Here is a 24,644-nt window from a genome sequence, read left to right as displayed (position 1 = left end):
CAGTGTATTCACCATCGGTTTAGCCTCAGGTAGCTTCAATGAACTTCGCTCGATACTCGATACTAATATGTAGAGTAGTTATGAGTCATTTGCGACCTCCCGGAAATTATGACCTGAATGTTCCGAAACCTTCTAACAAGTATTCAGCGAAGAATTGTTTATCCCAAATAATGTTTACAATAATTCAATGCCAAATATTATTTGTTTTAAAACGTCATAGCTTGACTAGGACAAGATAGCACAAGCACGGAATGCACGAAAACTGTTCAACGTTATTCACTACACTTTTCCATACCACAATTAAGCTGTTTATGAAAAAAAAAGACAGACACTAAAAGTGGTTTATAATATCCCAATCCACCTGTTGAGGTACCTCCGGACAATGAGCTTGTTCAACAAAAGTTCCACCCAAAAGCAAGCAACCACTACGGTCCAATGTTCCAATGTTGCTCACCCCCTTCCCCTCTCTCGAGCCGGGGACGATGGCGTCGGGGGGTGGAAAAACTAAACGAAATACAAGCCCGCACATAAATATGCACACAATCCGGTCCAACGGCAAGCGACCAGACCATTAACTCAGGGCACTTGTAGCGCTCCGACCAACGTGTTGCGCTTCCCCCCACACCACACCACTCGGTCTCGGTTTTTATTCTCCAAAAGGCTCCCCACCAGAGCCAGAAACAGTGAGTTGGAGCCCCCAACCCCAACCCGGGTTCAGCCGCCAGCATAAAAATCAAAAGGGCACAAAGCGGAGAAGGGAGAAAAAAACTATGACTATAAAAGTACTACTTCCGGCGGCCAAATGGAAATGCTTCGCTTTTTTTTCATCGCCTCCCCATTGATGCCCGAGCTGCTTTTAGGCTTCTTCCTGTTTTTGACTGATTTTCGCTTCAACTTTTTGACCGACAAAAAATCCCCTAAAACTGTTGCATGTGACAAACTTTTTTTTCCACACAACAGCCGGCATTGTTGTTGGCTGTCAATTTTCGCTCCCCGTCCCGTTGTTCGACCCAAAAAACACCTGATGAATCTGGCCGCCCGAACGATGAGCCGACATAATTGAGACGGTTGACGCGGGCCCGGAAGTGACGATGAGGACCCCGTCTCCTCGTTTTTTCACCCACAGAAAAGGAGTCAGGGCAAAGTGCTGTCGTCATTGTTTTCGGGGGTTGTGATTATGATATCGGCGACGGTCGTCGTCGAGGTGGAATCGATGCGGCAATATGGCGTATTGTGGCCGTGACGATGGGGAGTTTTGGAGGAATGAACTACAATCTCTCGGGTCTCGACTTGCTGACGGATGGAGTGGTAGTCATAAAGTCTCAAAATAAAATATTTTAAAACTTTTTTCTCACGAAATAAATAATTTTGTTAAACATTCTCCCGGCCGGAAGAAAAATATTTAAAAAAATGTGTTGGTTGAACCCAAGATACCCGTTGAATGATCTTAAATCAGAATAAATAACGTTTCAGCATATTCGAAGCTTTTTCATTCCGTTAATACATATGTTACACGTCGTACAGCCAAACATTCCCAGCGATTACAATCGTACACTGGCCTTGACTAATGTCCCAGCAATAAATCCCACTAATTATGAACTTAACCTTATCTTACATAGAGGAACCGTTCCATCCGGGGAAAAGCCCATCATTTAGCAATTGCTTCAGATCCCAAACCTACCCCCCATGCCAACGGGGATCTGTGGGATAGGAGTTGGGGAAGGGCAGATTAAAATGAATTATCCCTAGCTTCTTTTGTCGCTACATTAAACGATATTAAACCGGTAAGCCACGTTGACAGTCACACACAAAACAAAGAAAACTACACCCCCAGTGTTGGATTCTCTGGTGTTTATCGTGTGGTACCACTATTAATCACGAGGACAACAAAACAGAAAAAAGCTTGTGTGTGTGTGTGGCGACATTTTGGGAGTCGCGTGCCCTGCCCACAATATCTCGTGTAATAATCATAAATGGATATAAATTATGTTGCGGTGTTTAGCTCACCACCCTGCCCACTTAAGCAGATGATGATTTATACGAGCGAATTAAAACCCGACCGCGAATGATTTATGTAATTAACGCGCTTTTTTTTTGGTTGTTTGTTTTTTTTTTTCTCTCTACAGGGTGCGTCCTCTAGCTTAGTGGTCAAGTTTGCGGACACCGAGAAAGAGAGGCAACTCCGTCGTATGCAGCAAATGGCCGGTCATATGAACTTGCTGTCGCCGTTCGTCTTCAACCAGTTCGGACCGTACGGTGCCTACGCCCAGCAGCAACAGGCGGCACTGATGGCCGCGGCCACCGCACAGGGAACCTACATCAACCCGATGGCTGCACTTGCAACACAAATACCTCATGCGTTGAACGGTGAATACCATCATCATCCTTCGAACCCCCGTCCGGCCCCAACACTGACCCCAACTGATTGTCATGTTTCTCCGGTTCTTCAAGGTTCAGGACAACCCGTGAACGGTGCCATCCCTTCGCTACCGTCGCCGACGATGCCGACCTTCAATATGGCCGCACAAACGCCAAACGGGCAGCCGGCCGGTTCCGAGGCGGTCTACACCAACGGAATCCCCCAGACCTACCCAGGGCGTAAGTAGTCCCCAGTTTTGCCCACCTTGTCTCACCACCACCACCCTGCCTTCTTAAAATCACAGTAATGTATTGATTCAGCCATTTACGTAGATGCGCTCCACCTGTCGATACCGGCCCAAGGACTTCCAAACGGGGACGCCGCACTACCCCACGCGGCCTATCCCGGCATCCAGCCCTACCCGGGTGTTGGTAAGTGCAAACATTTCCTTACCTCACACCAGCCTCTCTCTGTCTCTCTCGTTTTTATTCTGTCTCTCTCTCTCTATCTCGTACTAAAAACCGTGACACATACACACTCAGACACAACTACAAACCACAAAACTCCTCCTAATACGACTAGTCTTTTGCACCCGATTCTTGTATTTATATACTCGATATTTGATAGAGCTGCAATAGAGCTGTGTTTTTCTTCATCGTACTCTATATATATACATATATACTTACTTATATAAATATACATATTTTTAACTTAACTTTCTGTTACGCGTCGTCGTCCGGTCGTTCATTGTTTATGTGTCGATGTTATTATCATTACCCCCTCACTCTCTATCTTTCTCTCTCTCTTTCCCCCTAAAAAAAACCCTCAAAAACGACTTTAAAATAAACATTTCTGTGAAACTTCAATTGACCACAATTGTCAAACAATATCGAAATATTGAAGCAAAAAACAACAAGTGCTCTCACTGACTGTATTTACTGTCCTTAAAATAAGTTTGTGTTTTCTTTGTTTTCATTGTTCAACCGTTGCTCTCTATCTAGGGCGCTACCAATAGTCCGTCTTCCGATTCGACTGCAACACGAAGAAAAAGTCGGACACTACTAATTACTTTCCCGGCTGTAATTACAAAAGTGTCTGTCACATTAACTGAAGCGAATGGAGAGATCATTCAACTGTATTCAATTTTGTAAAATCGCTAATTCTGCCGATCGATAACTACTAGTTTTATTATCTGACCTAAAAGAATTTTAAAAATTGTCTGAAAAAACTATCCTTTCTCGAACTTACACAAACGAGAAATTCTCCCAAAAAATTGGATGTTTTTTGAGAAGAGAAGTGCGGCTCAGTCTCTTTAAAATTTCACTCCCAGTGAGTACTCAGTGAAACTTTGTTGTGGAGAATTCTTCCATCGGCTGGTGCAATATTGCAATCTATTTTTGATCATTTGGCACTATTATTTATACAGGGGAAATATTCTCTCTCTAATCAAATACCTATCTTCGTCATATGGAGAGTTTGATGGTCGATTAAAGTGCCAAAAATTCTAGTTAGGCTATAAACTTACCAGCAACAGCACCGCCTCGAGTAATCACCCAAATGTATGCCACTTACTGGCCAAAAAGATCAAATTTAATGCCCTTTTGATCATAATTTCTATTAAGTGAAACCATTTCTCATCATTTTGTTGGCACACACATCCACACGCAAGATGAGAGCTTAACAGCTTAACGAAAGTCGCCATCAATATCTTTTCACTTGCGCTAGAGATATGAAATTGCTTCCAACTACCGGCAACATGTTCTTTTGAACATTAGTTAGTCACTCACTTGAAAAATAATCCCGAAACATGGAAATAACTAGCAAGCGCTATAAAAAAACAAACGCACTAAGTCTTTTGACGTTTCAATTTTGACCACCCATTCCAATCGAAAGCTGAAGGAAAACGAGCGAGAAGCGAAGGCAAATAAAGAACAAAGGGTGGCCACCAACACCACCAGCAGCGCCTGTTGGAGTGAGCCAGTGATGCCAGGAAACTTTCTCTATAAATGCTACTTTTCGTGAGTGATCGCTTAAAATTTCATCGCAATTGGCAACATTAGGCTTAAAATGGGTATATTTCCCCTACTTTGGCGGTGCGCTGTAGTAATTGTAGCGTATTTTTCATGCTCATTCAAGGCCGCTTGAAGTTACGTTGAAAACAAAATCTTATTTATATCGGTTTAAATCGTTGTTTTTAAATTCAGCATTAAAACTGCTTTATCAAACCTAATGATTTATCAAACCTAATGTATGTTGGCTGCATTTCGGGTGGTCAGTCAAAAACACAGGTGTTTTTTGACTGACCGCCCGAAATATTTTTGAAAAGCTGAGAAAATTCTCTATATTTTGCTTCTTCGGACTTTGTTGATACGACCTTTAGTTGCTGAGATATTGCCATGCAAAGGTTTAAAAACAGGAAAATTGATGTTTTCTAAGTCTCACCCAAACAGCCCACCATTTTTTAATGTCGATATCTCAGCAACTAATGGTCCGATTTTCAATGTTAATATATGAAACATTTTTGAAATTTTCCGATCTTTTCGAAAACATTATTTTAAAAATTTTCAAATCAAGACTAACATTTCAGAAGGGCCAAACATTCAATATTACGCCCTTTTAAAATGGTAGTCTTGATTTGAAAATTTTGAAAATAATGTTTTCGAAAAGATCGGAAAATTTCAAAAATGTTTCATATATTAACATTGAAAATCGGACCATTAGTTGCTGAGATATCGACATTGAAAAATGGTGGGCTGTTTGGGTGAGACTTAGAAAACATCAATTTTCCTGTTTTTAAACCTTTGCATGGCAATATCTCAGCAACTAAAGGTCGTATCAACAAAGTCCAAAGAAGCAAAACATAGAGAATTTTCTCAGCTTTTCAAAAATATTTTTTTCCAAAAGTGTGCAAATATGTGCACTTATTTAAAAAAAATGAAAAACTGCGACTATTTTCAAAACAGTCACCTTAATATGGATTTAACTTGAAAACGGTGCACTCTATCAAAATTTTACTGAAGTACTTTTTGATTGCAAATTTGATTTTGCATCTAAAAATGAAGTTGAAAAATTTTTGCGACCAATATTTCGATTTTTTGAAAAAATCAGCATTGATTAAAAAAATCATAACTTGGTCAAAGATTTTTTGCACAACCTGGAAATTTCTGAAAAGTTGGCATTTTATATCCTCTAAAACATATCAAAAAATAAAAAAAATAGTATTTTTTTGCAAATCAAATTTTAGTGATAAAAAGTTAAATAAAAAAATCACCAAATTTTTTTTACCGTGTATCATTTTTTTCCAGTGTAGTCCGTATCCATACTTACAACTTTGCCGAAGACACCAAATCGATCAAAAAATTCCTTCAAAAGATACAGATTTTTGAATTTTCATACATCATTTTTGTATGGACAGCTGCGAAATTTGTATGGAAAATTATTTGGACAAACTAATGATGCAAAATGGCTTCTTTGGGCATACCGAAGGCACCAAAAAAGTTTCAGTCAGATTAAAAAATACAAAAATTAAAATTGAAGAAAAAAGACCGATTTCGTAGAGAATTGCTCACCTGGAAACCACATGACAAAAAACTATTGCTAGAGAGAGATAGCAAATATGATACAAACAAACCCGCAGTTCTTTGAGTGTATTGGTAAATTGCCGAGAAATCAAGTGCACATTTTTGATCAACATTCCCAAAGCCTAAAAGTAGTTCAAAATGGTAATTTTTAAGTGAGCAACCAACTTGAGCGTCTTATTGGCAAGAGCAGTTTTGCCCACCTCCAGTTCTTGGACAAGGAAGCAAATCGAAAAGTCAACATCGACGAATCGTGCAAATAAATGTGATGTAAATTGAAATATTAATTACATTTCAGCGCAAACAGACAGCCATCACGCACAAAATCGATAGGATGAAGGAGGGCTGCTTCCTTTCCGTTGAAGCAGACACGAAACTCAATTAAGAAATTTCACTCCCGCCGGAGCCGGAGTCCGAGGAAATTCGTCCGCAAATGAGTTCAGGCATGCTGGCATGTGGCTCGAGTCAGCCAAGCCAGCAGCATTATGCGATATTTATTTTCGGTTCCCCCTCTCCTTGGATCCCATCCGGTCTGACCAACCCGGACATGGACCCTGACTGCTCCCGGTGTCAGCTCATTGAGCAGCCGAGAAGCGCAAACTGACAAAATCCTCACATCGTCTAACACTGCAAATATTTGCATAGGAAGAGAGCATACATTGCATAAATTTTCATTTTGTTGTAATACCAAACATTCAATTTCTATTTTAATATATAAAATTCGTTCACGTAGGGGGGTGGGAAAGCCGGAGGATCCTGGAATATACATGCAACACAGACTCGAGCTCTGCTCTGGAATCCGGTGCATTTCGAACTCTTCGACGATGAACCCTTCCCTGGTGATAGAGGGGTGGGTTTAGGACGAGACTCTCCCGTTTTGTATCTATTTCACGTCCGATCGGGCGAGGGGGAGCACGCGAGGGTGCTGGAACGGAATGGGAACTATTTCGTGTCACGGCGGGAGGATCGGGTTAGCGGGGAATGTGTTCGGAACGACGGTATGCTTAGTATCGACACAAAGATGAAGAACTTCGTGGATCCTTTCGATTGGAACGGTAATTATGCATAGGATTATTAAGTAATTCTGAAGCGATATTCATAAACAGTCGCCGATACCAACAAACACTGTTAGAAAAGAGAGATGTCCCTTTTTTGGACCTATTATGATTAGTTTTGGATGCGTTTTCGACCTAAGGATATTTTCCCAGAATAATCTTCACTCTGCCGTACCGCATCCAAGAGAGCTGCCAACGCGTTTGTACCGTTTCTGCACACGACACACACGTTCATGTAGGGCTTGGAAGCGCTTGTGAATGTCAAAAATGTCTTTCATGCATGGCATTAGCTTCGCAGTGCAGCTGCAGTGCATTGCAATTCCCAGCCAACCCTATTGTCCCCTCCGTCAACCCCCTGAACACGTGCATACATTTCCCACACAGCATAGATCGCAGTCGGCCTTGCCATTCCGTGCCCCATCCCAAAACATTTGCACCGACGTCGACAAACTCGACGACGCCTACTGCTGCTGCCCTCTGTCAGTCCGTCTGTCGTCGTTCGATGCATTACAAAAATGTTGTACATGAATTTATGGCACTCGGAATACCGCTCCTGGCCTGCTTCGACCCCCTTTTACGTTTCGGGAACTTGATTTTGGGGAATTACTTTCTGGACTGCTCCACCCCGTGGACGGCACAATTGGACACAGTCTATTTGTCAAGGGCAAATATTGGAAGTCATCCGTTTGGCTTTCGATTCCGGGACATGGACGATTTTGGAGCTGGACGATTGAATCGACCTGGGAACGGCCGGGCCCTCATGTTTCGAGGTTGTGTTTGATGTAATTGGAGTCAAATTGTTCCTCGATAGACGAGGGGGGTTGAACTGTTTGCTGTGGATGGTTGGACTGGTCGAAAAGCCAAAAAAGGACAGGTGTCAGTGACCAAGCAATCGATTGTGTGCAACTTTGTTGTACCTTTTTCTATGAATCTGGGGGGAGGGATCACTTTTGTTGATTGGGTTGAAATTTGATTCTGTTGAAAGGTTTTGGATTTCTTGTCCGCAAGAAAAATTGTTTTGGTGCTATAATTGGTTGAGAGATTTTGTCAGTGAGTACCGTCATCTGGGGCGAATCGGGGCACATGGGGCGAACTGGGACAGCTGTTTTAGCCTCGTTTCTGTACAATATTTGGATATTTTTGATAAAAAAAGTGCATCGATTTCCAAATTTCAAGCTTTAAAGTGCTCTAAAACCTGCTGTCTCTATTCAGACTGTAGTCCCGATTCGCCCCGTATGACGGTACAGTGCATGAATCCAAGCTAACTGATTGGACTTCAAGCGTCACCAGATCACCTGAGAGTGATCATCGCATAATCGCAGATTGAGCCGAATGATTCAAGAATGGACACAACTCGATATTTTTGAAGTTGATGTCAGTAAACGCTTCAGTTTCTTCAAGGTATGATAGATTTGGGTCCGTTGAACACGCTCCAGTAGATAGAATTGAAATTTAGTGAATTTCCAGCGAAAGAATAAAGTTATAAATTTTGGGTTTATGATTCCATGCTAAGTCTAGTATTTAATATTTCCAAATCACTGTGAAGCCTTCTTGATCATGAATAGCTTTAAAATCTGAGAAAACACTATTGACTTTTTTAATTGCTACAATTAACCTAAACAAAGGTTTTCAAACTTCAGCAAACCTCCGCTCATTAAACAAACATTTAAAATTGTTTCACAATTCCAAAATTAAATTTCTCCGTCAACTTTTGCAACACAAAATTGTAATTAAACAAAGCCCAACCGTACCGCGCCAACCATAATTTGATTACTTCCTGGCAAACTTGTTCCTCCGTTGATTTGTGCAAATTTTCTGCCCCACCAAAGGGCAAAGTTTTTTTCCTCCCCAGCAAACAGTGTCGGAAGAAAATAAGTTATTGCTTTACAGTTTTCCTCGGGCTTCGTTTGGTTCAGGAGAAACCTTCCCGGTGGAGGAGGTTAATGTGCAGCATCCAGAAGTCATAACAATCAAAAGTTTGCCCATTTTGAGTGGCCCTTTCCAGAATTTTTGGTATCTTTAAGTTTTTATTTTGAGAAATGAAAAAAAAAGACTCCACAGGTACTCTTTGGCAAACAAATTTACAACTTTTGTCTTTTTTTTTCAATACAAATTATTTATATAAAAAAGTATTTAGCAATTCCAGCTAGATTTTTGCATAATAAATGATAAGAAAAACTTTATAGTAAATACAGGATACAGTTGTTTTGGGATAAAATTTTACTTTACAAGTGACAATATTGCTCGAAGCGTTTTAAATTTTGAGAAATATTTTAGGTTTGAAACCGAGCTTTTAGACCAAGACTCTGCTCAAAATCAAAGGTCAATTTCCATTTATATCTTTCAAATCAGTAGCTTTGCATACCTTCCAAATCCAACCGAAGAACCACCCCTACGCCTCTTCCCACCATTTCCGGCGAAACACTTCCAATTTACAGACTCGCAGTCCTAATTGCAGCTAGTTAGCAGTCTCGAGCTTGTCAGTGCAACACACAAAACTTTTCCGGCGAATAGCAGACGCAATCTGTCCGGTTCGCTCATTCTGCCCGAAAAGTGACCTCAAATCTTTCCGTTGGCCACCCTTCCCCTACCCCCTGGGGAGACCAGGCACATTGTCACCGACCAAGTCGTCGTCGTTGACTGGTTGGGCTGAAGGCCCCCCGAAGGAGGACATCCGGCCAAGTCCTACCACTGGACGAGTCATGTTTCATTAAAAATATAAACTTTCTCACCCGAAAACAAATAACAAAGTTTAATTGCATTTCAGCTTTTCAGTGGGCGCTTCCAGAGTGGGTGGTGGGGGTGGCGTTGCAGGAAAAAGTTCCACCCCCTCTCCTGCAGCACTTTGGCTGAGCTGTTTTTCCGTAGCCCAGAAGCCAGAGTTGCACTATTTTGTTTCATTTTGTCCAGAGTCGGTGCACTTTTTTTTTGTTATATTTCAACGCCGTCTCCTTCGCCGAGAATCGGAGACGTGTACACTCGTTTTTTTTTGCCCTTGCGAAACTCTGTCAGAAACCGTAACAATGAGACCTCTCAACGTTCCAACTTTTCCTGTAAATAACAATCTCTCCTTGCTCTGGCATTTCCCCCAGCTTCACCAGTAGCATCAGGTGAGGGTGAGGGCAGGGGCGAAAAGTGCACACAAAAACAAGCCTTTTCCTACGAGTTTGGGGTTTTCCACCGGGGTATAAATAAAATTGTTGACGACATTTAAATGTACAAAATTTCAAATTGTGTTTAAAACAAGCACACTTCTCCGGATTAGTTTACTGTGGGAGCCACACGGGGTGAGGTTGAGTGAAACCCGAAAGCAGATTTGTGCTGTCATTTTCGGTGAATTTCAATGAGCCGAAAGTAAATTAAATGTGATTTCTTGCGTCGTTCCCGCCCCCTTCGGCCCTTGGGAAAAGTTGCTCTTGGCGGAAGTCGAGGATTGGAGTGAAAATTTCGGGAAAGCCGCGCGAGCGCCAAAGTTACAAATATTGATGAAGGAATTGCTAATAGAATTAAATGTTTGCACACTTCAGAGGTTTGGCAGGGAGGAATGGCGTTGGAACGTCTCCAGGATAAACAAATTTAAAGCAGCTTGAACGTGGATTGCAGAAAATTTAAGTATAATTTATAAGCCAACCAGCTATCAAAATAAGTCCTTGGGGATTCGAACTTACTGCAATATCGAGGTGGCAACCTCCAATCGATACACACACAAAAAAGCTAGCAGAGCCTGCCAAAAGCATAATTCACCCAGTAAAACCCAATTGCCTAAGAGTATTGTTAAATGAAACGGAAAATCCGAACCCGTAAACAAAACGGTGGTCCACGATGGTTGCTGCTGCTGGTCCCAAAGACCAAAAAGTAAGACAAGACAAAGAGAAGAAAAAAAATAACCCAGACGCCAAACTATACCTATGTCACACACCCAAAGCGTCCAACCCCCTCAAGGGCGAAAGGGCGACAATATGTTGGCCTGGTCGACCATGATAAACGGGCTCGATGTCGGTGTGTGACTATGGACCTGGTTAGTCCCAAAACAAATAACTACCCAGTTCGGCGAGCGAGAGGAAAAAAAAACTCACCAACAAGATCATAACTTTTGGCGCACGGAGGAGCTCGCCAATATTGGCTGTCATTGAGAGACCAAACGAACGAACGAAAAAAAAGGTCAACCAACTGCAATGGAAACTACACGAAGGGAAAGGCGAAAAACAAATGGACTTTGGAGGTTTCAGGAGTCAGATAATAATATCGATTCGGTGAATAAATCTCGTGCCTTGTTGGAAGCGAGGTTTAATGGAGGGTGGCCGAGTTGGTATGCCGTTGGAATCGTTTTTATTGGTTTTCAATCTGTTACACCTTCGAAATTTCTCGAAATAACAGCAAATTAAATGGGTCGTGTAATTGAACAATTGTAATTGAAATTTACAAATCAACTATTAAAAAAGCAGCATTTTCTACCGATTTGTTGACAACTAACATTTAACAAACATTGAACGAACAGTTCTCGTTCACTTTTCGAAAGGTCTTGTGTACAAAGGAAATCCATGGTGCTTCGAATGTTTTTTTTTTGTTTTAATATCTAGAATACATTAAAACAAATAGAATCGACTTTGTAATTTTTTATTACTTTCAGAAGAATAGTATTTCTTCACCTATTTTCATTTATCCTCTAAAATATATCTCGAGCTGCGTTCAATTTTCCGTATTTCCCCAATAATTTTTTGTAAATTGACAACAATACTCTTTGAAATTTTATTCAATTAAAAAAATTCTGCATTTTTTTAAATCTATAAAACGACTATGTTTATTGCAATGCATATATTTTTATAGTGGATGGTTTGATTTTTTGATATTTTTATAGTACATTTTTTTTGTTTTTGGTTTGATCACGATTATTATACTTATTTTTAAAATATTATTTTCAAAAATGTGTTTTTCAATAATGAGCAAATGAACTATTGACCTTTCTTCACATACCATGAAAACTTTTTATTTGATTATTTTTTCATTAGTAAGGCTAGATGATTTCAATCCTAATTTCAGAACATTGCAGTTAATTAAATATATAAAATATGTAATTAAAACAATTATAAACATTTTAAAATAAGTTTTAAAATATCGATCATCGATCATAATAAATTTAAATAAAATGCCTTATAAAAAATATAAAAAGTCTGAAATGACCCAATGTTACCGAAGGAAATAAACGTTCAAAAAACTACAAAATTGAGCTCGAATAAACTCAAAAGACTCCTTTTTTGTATAACGTGACCTAATTTCAGTGTAAATTTTAAACTAATGTATTTTAAAATGATTTAAAATTGCATTAAAATTGCATCGGTGGAATAACACTTTTAAGCTCGTCCCCGTTAGATTGACTTAATCAAACTCAAAAGTGACGAACTGTCACTTTATAAACACACACTATCTAAACAAATGTCAGTAGACCTGTCAGAAAATCACACGCCAACAAAAAAAATTAAATAAATAACTGATATATTATTTTCATATATACTCAGGACAACATATTTTCAATAATATTTAAATTTAAAACCCTAGTAAATCTAATCTAATCTAATCTAATCTAATCTAATCTAATCTAATCTAATCTAATCTAATCTAATCTAATCTAATCAGACCCTAGCGCAGCCAATCTTTCGAAGGGATCCTTGTCATTTATTAACATTTGTAGTGCGCCATTGGATCGAAATGCATTGAAACATCACAAGCGTTAAAGCGGCCAGGCCTACTGCGTAAAGCCGTATCGCAAAGATGATTCGTAATTGGGTTGAGTTTGAGCACTGAGTGTTCGAGCAACAACACAATTCTGAATCGACAGCGGAGGACAAAGCGTGGGGACACACTACCATACGCTCCGAGATTTGGTTGTATTCGTTGGGAGCACCATGCTAAGAAGGTTTGGTACTCCGGGACCCTCTGGGTTGGGACATTGTATTTCCACGAATGCCCTGGACACTATTTGCCGTGGTTATAGCGCCACAACTCGCTCTCTGTAACTCTGTAAAGATTCCTAATACCAATTCAAGCTCACCAAGTCGTCATGGCCTAGTGGTTAGCATTTTTGCTTACCAATCCAAAGGACGGAGGAACGAACCCCGCCTCAAACGACTTTGATTTTTCGTTCATATTCAATCATTTCTAATTTCTGTGTTCTAAATTTTCTCGTTGGGAGCAGATGGGCATCGAACCCAGAACCATTCGCTTACAAAGCGAACACCGTAACCAGTCAGCAACGGCCGCTCCTAATTAAATTTAAAAACCTAGTAAATATGCAAAAAAAACATTGAAATATTGAACCAGATGAAACAATTTGTGGATTTTCATAGTAGATTTGAATTCATTTAACGGTGCACGTCAACCAGAGCTTTTGCACCAAGATTTTTGTTACAGATATTTAAGTGTTTCCGAAACTACCTACGGGAACTATCGATATAATGATTTATTCATCCCCTAAAGTACTGTCTACTAAGTGTTTTACAACAAAATTTACCTATTTTTACAATCAGATTTGTGCAGGATTGGGTCCGTAAGTTTGTCAATTTTGGAATAAGAAGACAACAACTTCCTTGGTTGCTGTGTACTCTTAGAGATGTTTATAGAAACTCAATGATGAAAATGATTTAAAAAACAAATTTAAGGACAATTGGGTCCTAAAATGAACCTTGGATTGCTGATATTATTGTTTACAGCGATAAAGTTTGTTTTTCTGAGTACATTGACCCTTTGTACGACCACAAAGAGTTTAAAATGGATTTTTAAATCAATTTTGAAAAATTAACTTCGCGGTCCTTCTTGACAGAAAAGCTCTTACTTGACAGCTCGTTCCAAGGGGACCATAGTTGATCCATCGAAAAAATGTTGTCCTGTAAAAAATTATTTTTGCATTAAAATGAAAAAAAAAAGTGATCAGAAATGGTTTTTAATCGTGTTTTTTACCGTTGTACATAAAAATTGACATAGGGCTTTAGTACCCAATTCAAGTCCATCTCGATGTCTCCAGAGAATGGAGTTTATTCATGAAATTCATTACTTCCAAGGCCTAAAAACTTGCGGCATTTTACGGCTTTAAGTGAATAAAACAATTCTAATATAAGGACACTTGGGGCACATTGAGACCTTCTCAATGGCTCCAGTAAGTGAACCCTTCACCAATCGATTTGTCATATTTTTTTACAAAAAGATCTCAACTTATGAGCTAAAAAAGACTGGGGGCATTTGAATGCACATAATATTTTTTCATAAATGATTTATTATATAAAACGAGTAAAAAAAACGCCTAAAAACGCATAACAGGCACAACAAAATCTAAACCAGATAAATGTCTATAAAACAAAATTAAGTATTAAAAGCCAATCAAAAAATAAAGCTACCCGAATATGAATGACCCACTTTCAGCAGACTGTTAAATCTAACCCAGAATAAAAACCTTAAAATTCGATTGCAACCGCTCGTTAACTGGTCCCAATTTCCAATTGTCGTCTTGGTCGCGCTGGATCTTTCTTGGCCACATCTCGCCCTCCGTCGACAACATGTGAAATCATAAATCGTTTTTCCCTCGATGAAAAATAGTTGCCATATTTTTGCCCAGTCCTCGTCCCTGGGCCCGTCCTTTCGATAGTAGTTGGAGTTTGTGTTTTTTTAACGCAGCCAATACTCGTAAACATTATTTATGAGATTGGGATAAAATACGGAGCAACAATTTATCGAAAACAGGTCCTTTTGTACTTTGGGGGGTGCCTTATTGATAGAGAGCAGTTTAGTTTTCTGTTTGTGTTTTTATTTTTATTTTGTTTGATTGTTTTTGAGTGTTTACTATTGTGTGAGAGACTAGCATAGTGCTTAGGAGATGTAAAGTTAGCTTACATTTAAGTGACTCTTTTAGAAATATCGTACTGAAAACATGTCTAAAAGCACAGAGATATCCTTAAAAGACACCAAATTCCCGCTACTTCTACTACAACTTTCACCACCACCACCACCACTACCACTACTACCTCATTGTGTGTTGTTGATGTATATTTGTTTTTGATTGTAAATTTGTAAATTTAACAGCCTACCCAGCCGTTTATGGACAATTTCCGCAAGCCATTCCGCAGCCGATTGCCGCCATTGCACCAGCGCAACGTGAAGGTAAGCATCCCGCTCGAGGGCGCCAAAATCCATCCAACAACAACTACCACCACCACCACCACCACTACTACTACTACCAACAAACCAAAAAAAAAATCAACTATGTTTGGGCAGAGCACGTCGTACCTCCTCAAACAAAAAAGACAGAATTTGATCTGCGCGTCAGTTTGCCTGTTTCTATTCACCTTCTGTCTGTTTATTAACTTTTCTTACATTTCTCATTTTGAAACTCTCATTATTACGTTTATGAAATTTCTAGAATGGTTTCGTTGTACTTTAATGCAGATGTGATTCTCTTTTTTTTCGTTGTTAAATAGATCAAATGTTTAAAAACTTTAGTTTCCCAAACTCGTTCATGCGCATAGTACAACAACACACGCAAATCGCGATTGTTTAGCTTGGATCACACTCACTCACACACGCATACCGGCTGTCTGTTGCTGCTGCTTTGTTGGTCGGGGCTTAACATGTGGCACTATACAGATGTACAGCTCAACACTGTCGATTGTGTTTCGAACGCGGTGGTTCTCCGTGTGTGTGTGTGTTGTTATATTATTGCTGTCAAACTCTTTGGATCTGTGTTGTTTTTATATGTTTATTTATGTAGCATAAAACCTTTCCGAACCGAGAAACTTTGAAATTTTGTTTCATTTATGGTACTTAGATGTTTTTCGTTTACTAGCTTTAGAAACCTCCCCTTCTTAGCAATAGATCTCGATATTTCGTTCGCTCAAGTGTAGTTTGAATGGGTTTCGTTATCTTTCACTTTCCTACCAGGTTTAGAATCTCTCCAGCTGCATGCACTTTCCCCACCTTGCCCAAATCGCGACAAAGAAGAAGAAAAAATCCCTCAAAAATGATCTACCCTCCAAAAAACCAACCATTTCTACTGCCGTCAACTACAAAACCTTGCTCACGTTCTCTCAATGTTCTTGTTCTTGTTCTTCTTCTCGTTGTTCTCCTTGATTGTTGTTACCACCAGGCTGCTCCATATCGGGCCCGGAAGGTTGCAACCTGTTCATCTACCATCTGCCCCAGGAGTTTGGCGACGGCGAGCTGATGCAGATGTTCATGCCGTTTGGCACTGTGATAAGTTCGAAAGTCTTCATTGACCGGGCCACGAACCAGAGCAAATGTTTCGGTAAGAGTTTTGGGAGTGTTGTACTCAAGTGACATTTTAGGGTGACAGTATTTTGAAGGTATACCTTATAATATTAGAATTTGATAAGAAACTGCAATCTCTATAAAACGTAAAATTTAATTAATTTTTTTTTCGCACATTTTTTTGCGAATATTAAAATTTAATTTTTTGGCTTGGATCAAACTTGTTTTCTATGTCAAATCAAAATAATTTTGCATTATTGAGCAATTCTCCACCAAACTCGTAAATGGATTGTACTAATATTTTTTGATTTGGCTCAAACTTTGTGGGGCCTTCCTTATGACCAAAGAGGCCATTTTGTGTCATTGGTTCACCCATTAAAGTATCCATACAATGTTGGCAAAAATGGTTCGTAAATATTCGAAAATCTGTAACTTTTCAACGAATATTTTGATTGAATTGGTGTTTTCGGCTCAGTTGTAGGTATTGATGATGATTATTTAGAAAAATTGGCATACGGAAAACAAAATTTGATGTTTTTAAATCAATTTTTTTATAAAAATCAATTTAATTTTTTTTATAATTATTTATATTTTTGGGGGACAAAAACCAACAGCTTTTAAGGCATTCAGAAGTATGGACCATCATTTTGCCGACGAGTTTTTTTAATAGTGAGGGCCGTTGAAATATTTTTCAAAGTTTATGTCGCCACCTCCTTTATAATCGGCCCTGCTCAATTTGATTCTTCGGCAAAGTTATAGGGTATTATTAGGACTTTTATGGTGATATTTATTCATTTTCGATTTTTTATATCTTTTAGAGGGCTAAAAAGACGTATTTTGAGTGATGGTTAAAGGTTAAATGGTTAAAATTTTTTTGAATATATATAAAATGCGGACAAAAAGATAATTACAGTTTTTATAAAGCAAAATTGATTTTCAATTAAAAATTACTTTTTAAAAATTGTTAATTCCCTTCACCCATAATTCAGATGCGAGAGAATCGTTCTCTCAAAATTTATTGAGATGTCAAGGCCAAAATCGAAAGAATAATGCCACCAGCTCGCACGATCAAAACAAATGAGTTCATTCGTTAATTGAAACAATAAATCTCCAACAAGTGTCATACCAATGTCATACATCGACTTCTGGCGTCCCTTTGGTCACCAAGCTGTGGTGGCCGAGGCAGTTCAGTCATTGGGTCAGTCTGTCATAGGTTCCTGGTTCCATTCCCGTAGTCGGCACTTTTTTTTTTTGTTTTGACGGATGAACTTTTTATGCAAATGTTGTTGTTGTTTATTTTATTAACGTGACTTTAACTTTATTTTATTAACGTGACGTGCAAATGAACCTCGAGAGAATAATCATCTTTTGAATATGTTCAATTAACCCCCATGGTACATGGATAGAAATTCTGTAAGCTAATCCGGTAACTCTATTTTTCCGAATCTGTAAACATCGAAATGTTTTTTTTCATCGTCAACATTTTTTTCCAATTTTGAACAATAATATTGTCGATTTTGGGAACATTTGCAGCGAAGTTGAAAAAAATGTTGCTGATTTTGGTAACATTTCGAATATTTCCATGTTTGCCGATGCGACAACTTAGAGTTTCCGGATTAGCTTATCGGTTTTAGATCCGTGTATGTTCTATAGAAAACGGCCGATTTGGTGATAAAAATGCAGAAATTTGAACAATATTGCCCATATGATAGCTAGGAATGCTTATTTCCCAAGAAATTGCATGTCATATTGGCTATTGTTAATTGCGCTTCTGAATAAAAATATTCTACCTGATTTGATAGATCAATATTAAAGGGATGGGGTGTGCGAAAAATACATAAGAATTTGTAGGCTTATTATGAATATATAAAAGTGTAATAATAGAAAACATATTTAATTTTATTTAAATTAAAAATCAGTCTCACATCAAGTTACTAAATCCTCTTCTGGCACCTCTCTTTTTCTCGTTTCCACCAGGTTTTGTGTCGTTTGACAATCCTGCCAGCGCTCAAGCGGCAATCCAAGCTATGAATGGTTTTCAGATTGGTATGAAAAGACTGAAAGTTCAGCTGAAGAGACCAAAAGACGCCAATAGACCCTATTAACAATCAGAGATCAAGAGCGCTTTAAGGAGTGCTTCTGGTAAGTTTCCCCAGCCATTCTTTATTGACAATTGTTTTTTGTTAGTTTTATACGCAAAATTTCGATGCAAACTAACGTTGCATTTCGTTCTCTTTCTTTTCTTGTACTCCCATTGGCAAACACCCACCAACAGCTGAAGCTTTAAAATACGAAGTTAAACCTTAGACAAAAGAAATACTATATCATCAATTAAAAAAAAAAAGAAAACCAGTGAAAAAATTAATCAAAAAAAAAGAACAAACAGAATTTAACCGGCAAATTATTCACAAACACTCACACAAACAAACTTACCAGAGCGAGAGCGAGAGGAAGGTCGCGGACAGCGCAGTCATCACACCAGTTCTAGTCATCAGGCCCCATCCGAGTTACGTCGTTTACGTTCGTCCCACCACACGGCCCTTGAATAAGCGGGGGGCGGGCGGATTTGCCAACTCATCCAGATCATCGCCAACGGCAGCCCCGGAGTTTTAAGTTAATGTTATGGAATCACACACAAACACACTCACACACACTCTGTACATTTAGATATGTATGAACAAAAACATATATTATATATACATTACCTAAGAATATATATATATATATATATACACTAGGGTGTAATTACGAGAAGTTAGAGGATTTTTCGTTTTAAATTTTAAATTAATTTCACTGTGCCAGTTCTGGAGAGCATACACAAAATAAAACAGGAAGTAAAAAGGTAAGGCTAAAAACGTAAAACAATTTCAAAAAACGAGAAGGCGAGTTTGGAATTTAAAGTTATTAGAGAGGCGAAGTCGAGCGTTTTGTCTCGTTTTATTTGGCACGTTTACAAAGTGGGGGATGGGCTCATATTCAAACTAATCGATTGCGAATTTGAAAAACAAAGAACAAACAAAAAAACTCTAGCGCAACACTGTAATGAAGGTAAAAACATTTTAAATCTAAACTAAAGGCCACTGACGTTCTATATACATAGAATTGGGCGCAAGCTCTGCATATTATATAGAGGGTTAGATAAACAAGAAACTTATTAACAAAAATATTTAAATTTAACGATCAAAACCCAACAAAAAAAAACCTACGCATAGAGTGTGGCGACGAACGAAAGCACGATCGATCGAAAGGACAAAGTTGAGCTATTTTACAGTTTCGGAAAATTATTCGTATTCGGCCCCGGAAGCGGAAGTGAGAGATACTGTTGCCCATCACTTAGTATACTAGCTAGAAGTAATTTATCTATATATGACAAAGGAATACATTACACAAAGAACACAAGCCCACTAACACGTACATTCATTACACGCATTATTTCTACAATTTAACAAAGGAAAATCAACTTTAGATTAAACGTAATTTTAAATCATAAAATCGAAGATTATAGTTGAATTAAACCAAGAAAGCTGCACATTCAGCTATACCATTAGTACTGTACTAACCAAAACGTAGCGTGCTTATTATGTTTATTTATTTGTTTTTAAGTTTCTCATTAATCATTTAACATCATTTTACCTGTTGCAGTATTAATTTATCTAATTTATTCATTTGTAGCCAATGATCCCTTATCTTAAGTTTTTCTTCCCACTTTCGTTTAAGTTCAACCCCTAGAACTGGTTTCGTGAATCTTAAGTGCAATACAAACTTAGTCGAACGTTGTTTTCTACTAGTCTTCTTAGAAGAGCGAATTTACTACCTTTAGAGAGAAACCAATTTGTTAGAGGGAAGGAAAAGAAACGCTAGTGCTTTTTTGATATACTAGGTTTTAACCCTCCGCCAACCGCCATTTTTTACCACTTTAACGGGGGCAAAGAATGAAATTCAGCTTGCTAACAAATGTGTTACTTATCAATTAAACACACACTTACAAACAACAATAACAAAAACAAAACAAAAAAAAAGCATAATTACATGAATACATTCATTCGAAAAGAATCTACAGCTAAGTAAAGCCAAAAACTGAGATAAACTTGTACTAGTTTAATCGATCCCGAACAAAAGAAAAATGCTAGCGAAAAGAAACAAAAAAAAGTTACACACATATTTATTATGAGATAGTTCGGGGGGGAGCAAATTTAAACAAACACAAACAAACTTAGGCAAGTTAGTCAACTGTATAGCTAAAATACTAACCAAGAAAGAAAAAAAATGAAACCCCCACCCCTCTCACCGTTTCGTTTTGGGTGCCTCGAATTGACTTAACGAAAAAGCTTCTCGTAGTTGAGGCCTCCTGTTCCTTAGGTTTGCACACACACACACAAACATTCGCCCCCACACTTATTAGAGAGGGTAGAGTCACTGGCGGTAGAGTACTTAAAACAAACGGTAAGTCTTTCCTAGAGCATGATGAAGTTTATCAGAAGAACAGTTGAGGTTGGCATCACGATCCACTGCCCATTGCTGGACCTTAATCGCGCGAGAGATGGATCGAGTGTGATTATTTATTTGGATTGTTTTTCTTGAATGATTACACTGGAAAAGGGTGAGTTTTATGCGAAGGTGGTTTAGTTTAACTTTTACCGGCACATTTTTTTTTTTTTTCAAGAAATGTGTGCAACATTTTGGTTTTTGAGACTATTCCTTGAAACGCGACGCGCACAATCAGTAGCGCAAATAGTATATTTTGTTTTAGAGTGTAAGAGCAAAAATCAAACAATCGAGACAAATTAGCGCACAACTTTCAAACTGCTTCTTTTCGATCCTTCGCAAAGTGGCCGCTACTGTTTTGCCTTTTCAAACGCAAGAGCATCTCTTCTATTCAAACGGTTTAAGACAAACAACACACATTAGATAATTGAACAAATGGGCTGTGATTTAAATGTTTTATTTGTGTAAAGTAACGGAAACGTTTTCAACCGCAGTTAAATTCGCAACTATCGACCATTTCTGAGTTTCAACTACAAACAAAAATAAAACGTGGAACGTGTAAAATTGACTGTCTGTGAAACGATGCTAGTGACACCTACAATCTAACTGACCTGCCAGCAGAATAAGACGAGGAATCTTTGTACAGCTGTACAGTCTGTTGTGTAAAACCCATCCGGCTTTCTGTCATCGTTTCAGTTTGGTGCGGTTTCAATCAATCTCGATGTTTGCTTGTAACGAAACACACAAACACACATATAAAACACTCGAATTGACATTTAACCCTCAATTTGGGGAATCTATAAATGTGTTTTTAATCACATTTTGAGTTGCGACTTTCCTCGGTGTTTTGTCGTCGTCGTCGTCGTCGATGTGTTTGTATCAAACAACTAGTGAAATCACTGTTACTATTTGGATAAGGCTATAATCACACGTGCGAGCACGAAAGTGGGAGGATGATGAAGCATGATGAACCAGTACCTTGACAGCTTCTCTTCTCCACTGTCGGGAGGAGGAGTGACAACTAAGTTATTTACACTCTATCTGACTGTCGAATCCTTTAAAACTGACGTATTGTAAGGGAAAAATGCTTGCAATCGTGGTCTAGCAGAGTTTCATGAAATTTTGTCATATTTTCACAAATTTTAAATTCACTTTTACACTTAACAATCATTACTTCAAAGCAAGGCTAGAAGAGAACTCTGAATTCTTTAAATTTCTTTAATTTTCTTTTGTCTGTTTACCTCTTTTCCTAAGAGAAGCGTGATGCAAAAAAGGTTAGATATCTAACGAAATCAGAATTGTTCTTTTGCTTACTGCCTTCCACCGAGCAACCCCAGCTCTCAACTCAAAATAACAACAGTTCAGAAGATTCCAGATTCGGCACCAACACCAAATATCACTTTTTACGTTGTGTTTACTACGGGGACGGTCGAAATCACAATATTACGTTATAAAATCCCGTTTCCACTCACGAAACCACACGCAGTGCAAACAACAACATCAAACTTTTGACAACTGCAGCTTGGCAGCACCGTCAGCCGCCTGCTGCGCAACGCAAGGTGGTGAATTCCTAAACTCACCACCGTCGGAGTTCGGTGCCGATGGCATCGGCAGCGACGTTTTAAATTATTTCTGAACAAAACATTAAACTTTTTGAAACTTTTCTAGACCACGACGAAAGTAATGTTTGAAAAATCTTAACCAGTAGCGCCACCTTCAAGAGCAGATCCCGTTCTGACAGGTTACCAACCTTCGCATAAAGTTCGCCCGCGGTCGAGTCCTATTGCCAAACGTTTAAAAAAAACCCTCTTTGTTACAGAATGACGTTTCTTTGTTTAACGTGTGTAAATACTGTACATTTCTCGCCACTAGCAAACGTATATATCTATACAAACCAAACAAACAAAAAATGCTAGCACTTACAACTAGATCCTAACGTCGTATAAAGGGAAGGAAGCAAAAGGATGGAAGTATTAAATCATATCAGTTTGAAAGAAGTTATTTTTGAAACAAAATAATACCTATACCTATACACAACAAAAACACCGATATACTAAACGAAAAAAAATCGCATATGTAGCATATAGTTTTGAACAAAGAAGTATAAAAAAACAAGAAAGGACTACAGCCCAACGAAAGTGAACCCACCTTTTTAAACGAGCATGCTTTCGATTGGTTCCAAAACCCCTGCATTGTAAAGCATTAATTTTCCATCATCCAAAAAACTAACCTATATTTCCCCCCTCCTCCACGAGATGAAAACGGAAAGAAAAACTCTTCTCAACCTCATCCCACCTGGTTTTGCGTAACTCGGTTCGATTGGTTCCAAACCAACAAAACTGTTTCTTAGAAGACGATTAACAAAAAAAAAATAAAGAAAGAAAAAACACTATTTTAAAACGCTATTGATGGTAGAGTGAACGGCAGAATAGTTTAGTGCGAGCAGCCGATAGTGCAGACAGCAAATCTCTTAGTCTTGTTACCTAGAACACACCCACACATCCTGTCAGCCTCTTAGTATATGCTATTTTAGTGGCTTTGGCGCTTAAGTTTTGGAGGGAAAATGTAATTTTTCCTCCAGTATCCTCTTTACCAAACCCCTCCTTGAAATTTTTACCGCGCAAGCACAATTATCCTAGTAGAGTGCACACTACACTGTGTTATATGTTATATTAGAGAACAATAAAGCTGCTAAACATCCGACACGAACACACACACTCACACATTTACACATACACAAACAAAACAGACTATATAGGAAACAACTTTATATGCCCGTATCAAATCCGTACTGAGATATATACATTTAGAGGAAAGATGAACAAAAACCAACTTAGTCAAAACAAAAACGAAAACGAGGACGAGTTTTTTGCATCCCCAAGACAGAGTTTTTGTTTTGTGGTGTAGTAATTAGCATTTGAACTTGTCCATCTTCCTCTCCCCGCGGAGAAGGTTTCGTTTGTGTTTGTTGGTAAAATGTACGAGCTTTACGTTGCGGGATAACTCCAGTTGTGACAGTTGGGATACATTGGAAATTTTTCTAAATTTTCTCAAGTTAATCTCTGACTAACCCTAACTGATGTTTAGAAGGTTTGCTGAAATTTAAAACTCACCATGCCGTGTGTACTCACCACAATATGACAGCAGTTTGTTACCACGGCGTCACTCGTGAATCAAGAGTGATTATTACAATTCATGAAATTTCATAATAATGTACATCTGATTGTCTATTTTTGTTTAATCATGCCCAGTCAACTCCATAGGAAGTCAAATCGAAACGTTTGCGAATTCCGTTACAAACGTATCAACGGAATTCGTATACGTTTCGAATTGAATTCCACGTCAGAATTCCGATTGAGTTGACTGGGTGTGGATACAGTAAACCCACAGACAAACAGACATGGCATCTAATATCTCGTCATAATTAAAGCAAAACTGATTTTTTTAAGTATGACTATCGACTGTCACTCTCTTTCACGAGCATTCGAAAAACAGTTCAAAATATGATTTAACCACAGAAAAACGGACCACAGATTGAAGACACTGTTGGCCAAATCCATCGATTATTTCTTACAAGAACAATGAAATCGATAGTGTGCGAGAATACAGTCTCGAGCAACTGTCAAACGTTGCTGAATTAAAATTTGATGTGGTGAGTTTCACGTATTCACATATTCATGTGATTTCTGATTTTACGACTACGTCTTTTTGCTGTGGTTAAACTTCTTTTGAGATGTTATCAGACTTTTGTATCACTTTTTAGTTTGACAATTTGTCTGCATTGCGCACTAATTTGTTTGACAGTGACACGCATCGTAAAAAGTGACAGTTCTTCATTTTTTTCAATTTGAAGAAGTGGTATTGTTGCTGTAGTTTTTTTAAATTTCGGTGAATTTTAACAAATTTGTCACCAAA

The 24,644-nt window shown here is 38.5% G+C and overlaps 1 protein-coding gene across 17 annotated transcripts in view; it reads left to right on the top strand.

Annotated features, from left to right (window-relative positions):
* LOC120422695 (CUGBP Elav-like family member 4) overlaps positions 1 to 23,466 on the top strand; it is a 948,890-nt gene extending 925,424 nt beyond the window's left edge. For 12 of the 17 annotated variants that reach the window (XM_052710106.1, XM_052710115.1, XM_052710113.1 and 9 more), the window contains 6 exons: positions 2,127 to 2,598; positions 2,692 to 2,790; positions 15,063 to 15,140; positions 16,123 to 16,281; positions 18,222 to 18,386; positions 18,520 to 23,466. In XM_052710106.1, coding sequence (XP_052566066.1) covers positions 2,127 to 2,598; positions 2,692 to 2,790; positions 15,063 to 15,140; positions 16,123 to 16,281; positions 18,222 to 18,349 — 936 coding nt within the window. In that variant the 3' untranslated portion in view covers positions 18,350 to 18,386; positions 18,520 to 23,466. Of the gene's footprint in view, positions 1 to 2,126; positions 2,599 to 2,679; positions 2,791 to 15,062; positions 15,141 to 16,122; positions 16,282 to 18,221; positions 18,387 to 18,519 lie in introns of all 17 variants that reach the window. The other 5 variants (XM_052710110.1, XM_052710116.1, XM_052710111.1 and 2 more) reach the window with 4 other exon arrangements.
* The last annotated feature ends 1,178 nt before the right edge of the window (positions 23,467 to 24,644 follow it).

This window comes from Culex pipiens, chromosome 3, assembly GCF_016801865.2.
Source record: "Culex pipiens pallens isolate TS chromosome 3, TS_CPP_V2, whole genome shotgun sequence".
NCBI lineage: Eukaryota > Metazoa > Arthropoda > Insecta > Diptera > Culicidae > Culex > Culex pipiens.
This window is presented reverse-complemented; position numbering and strand designations above follow the sequence as displayed.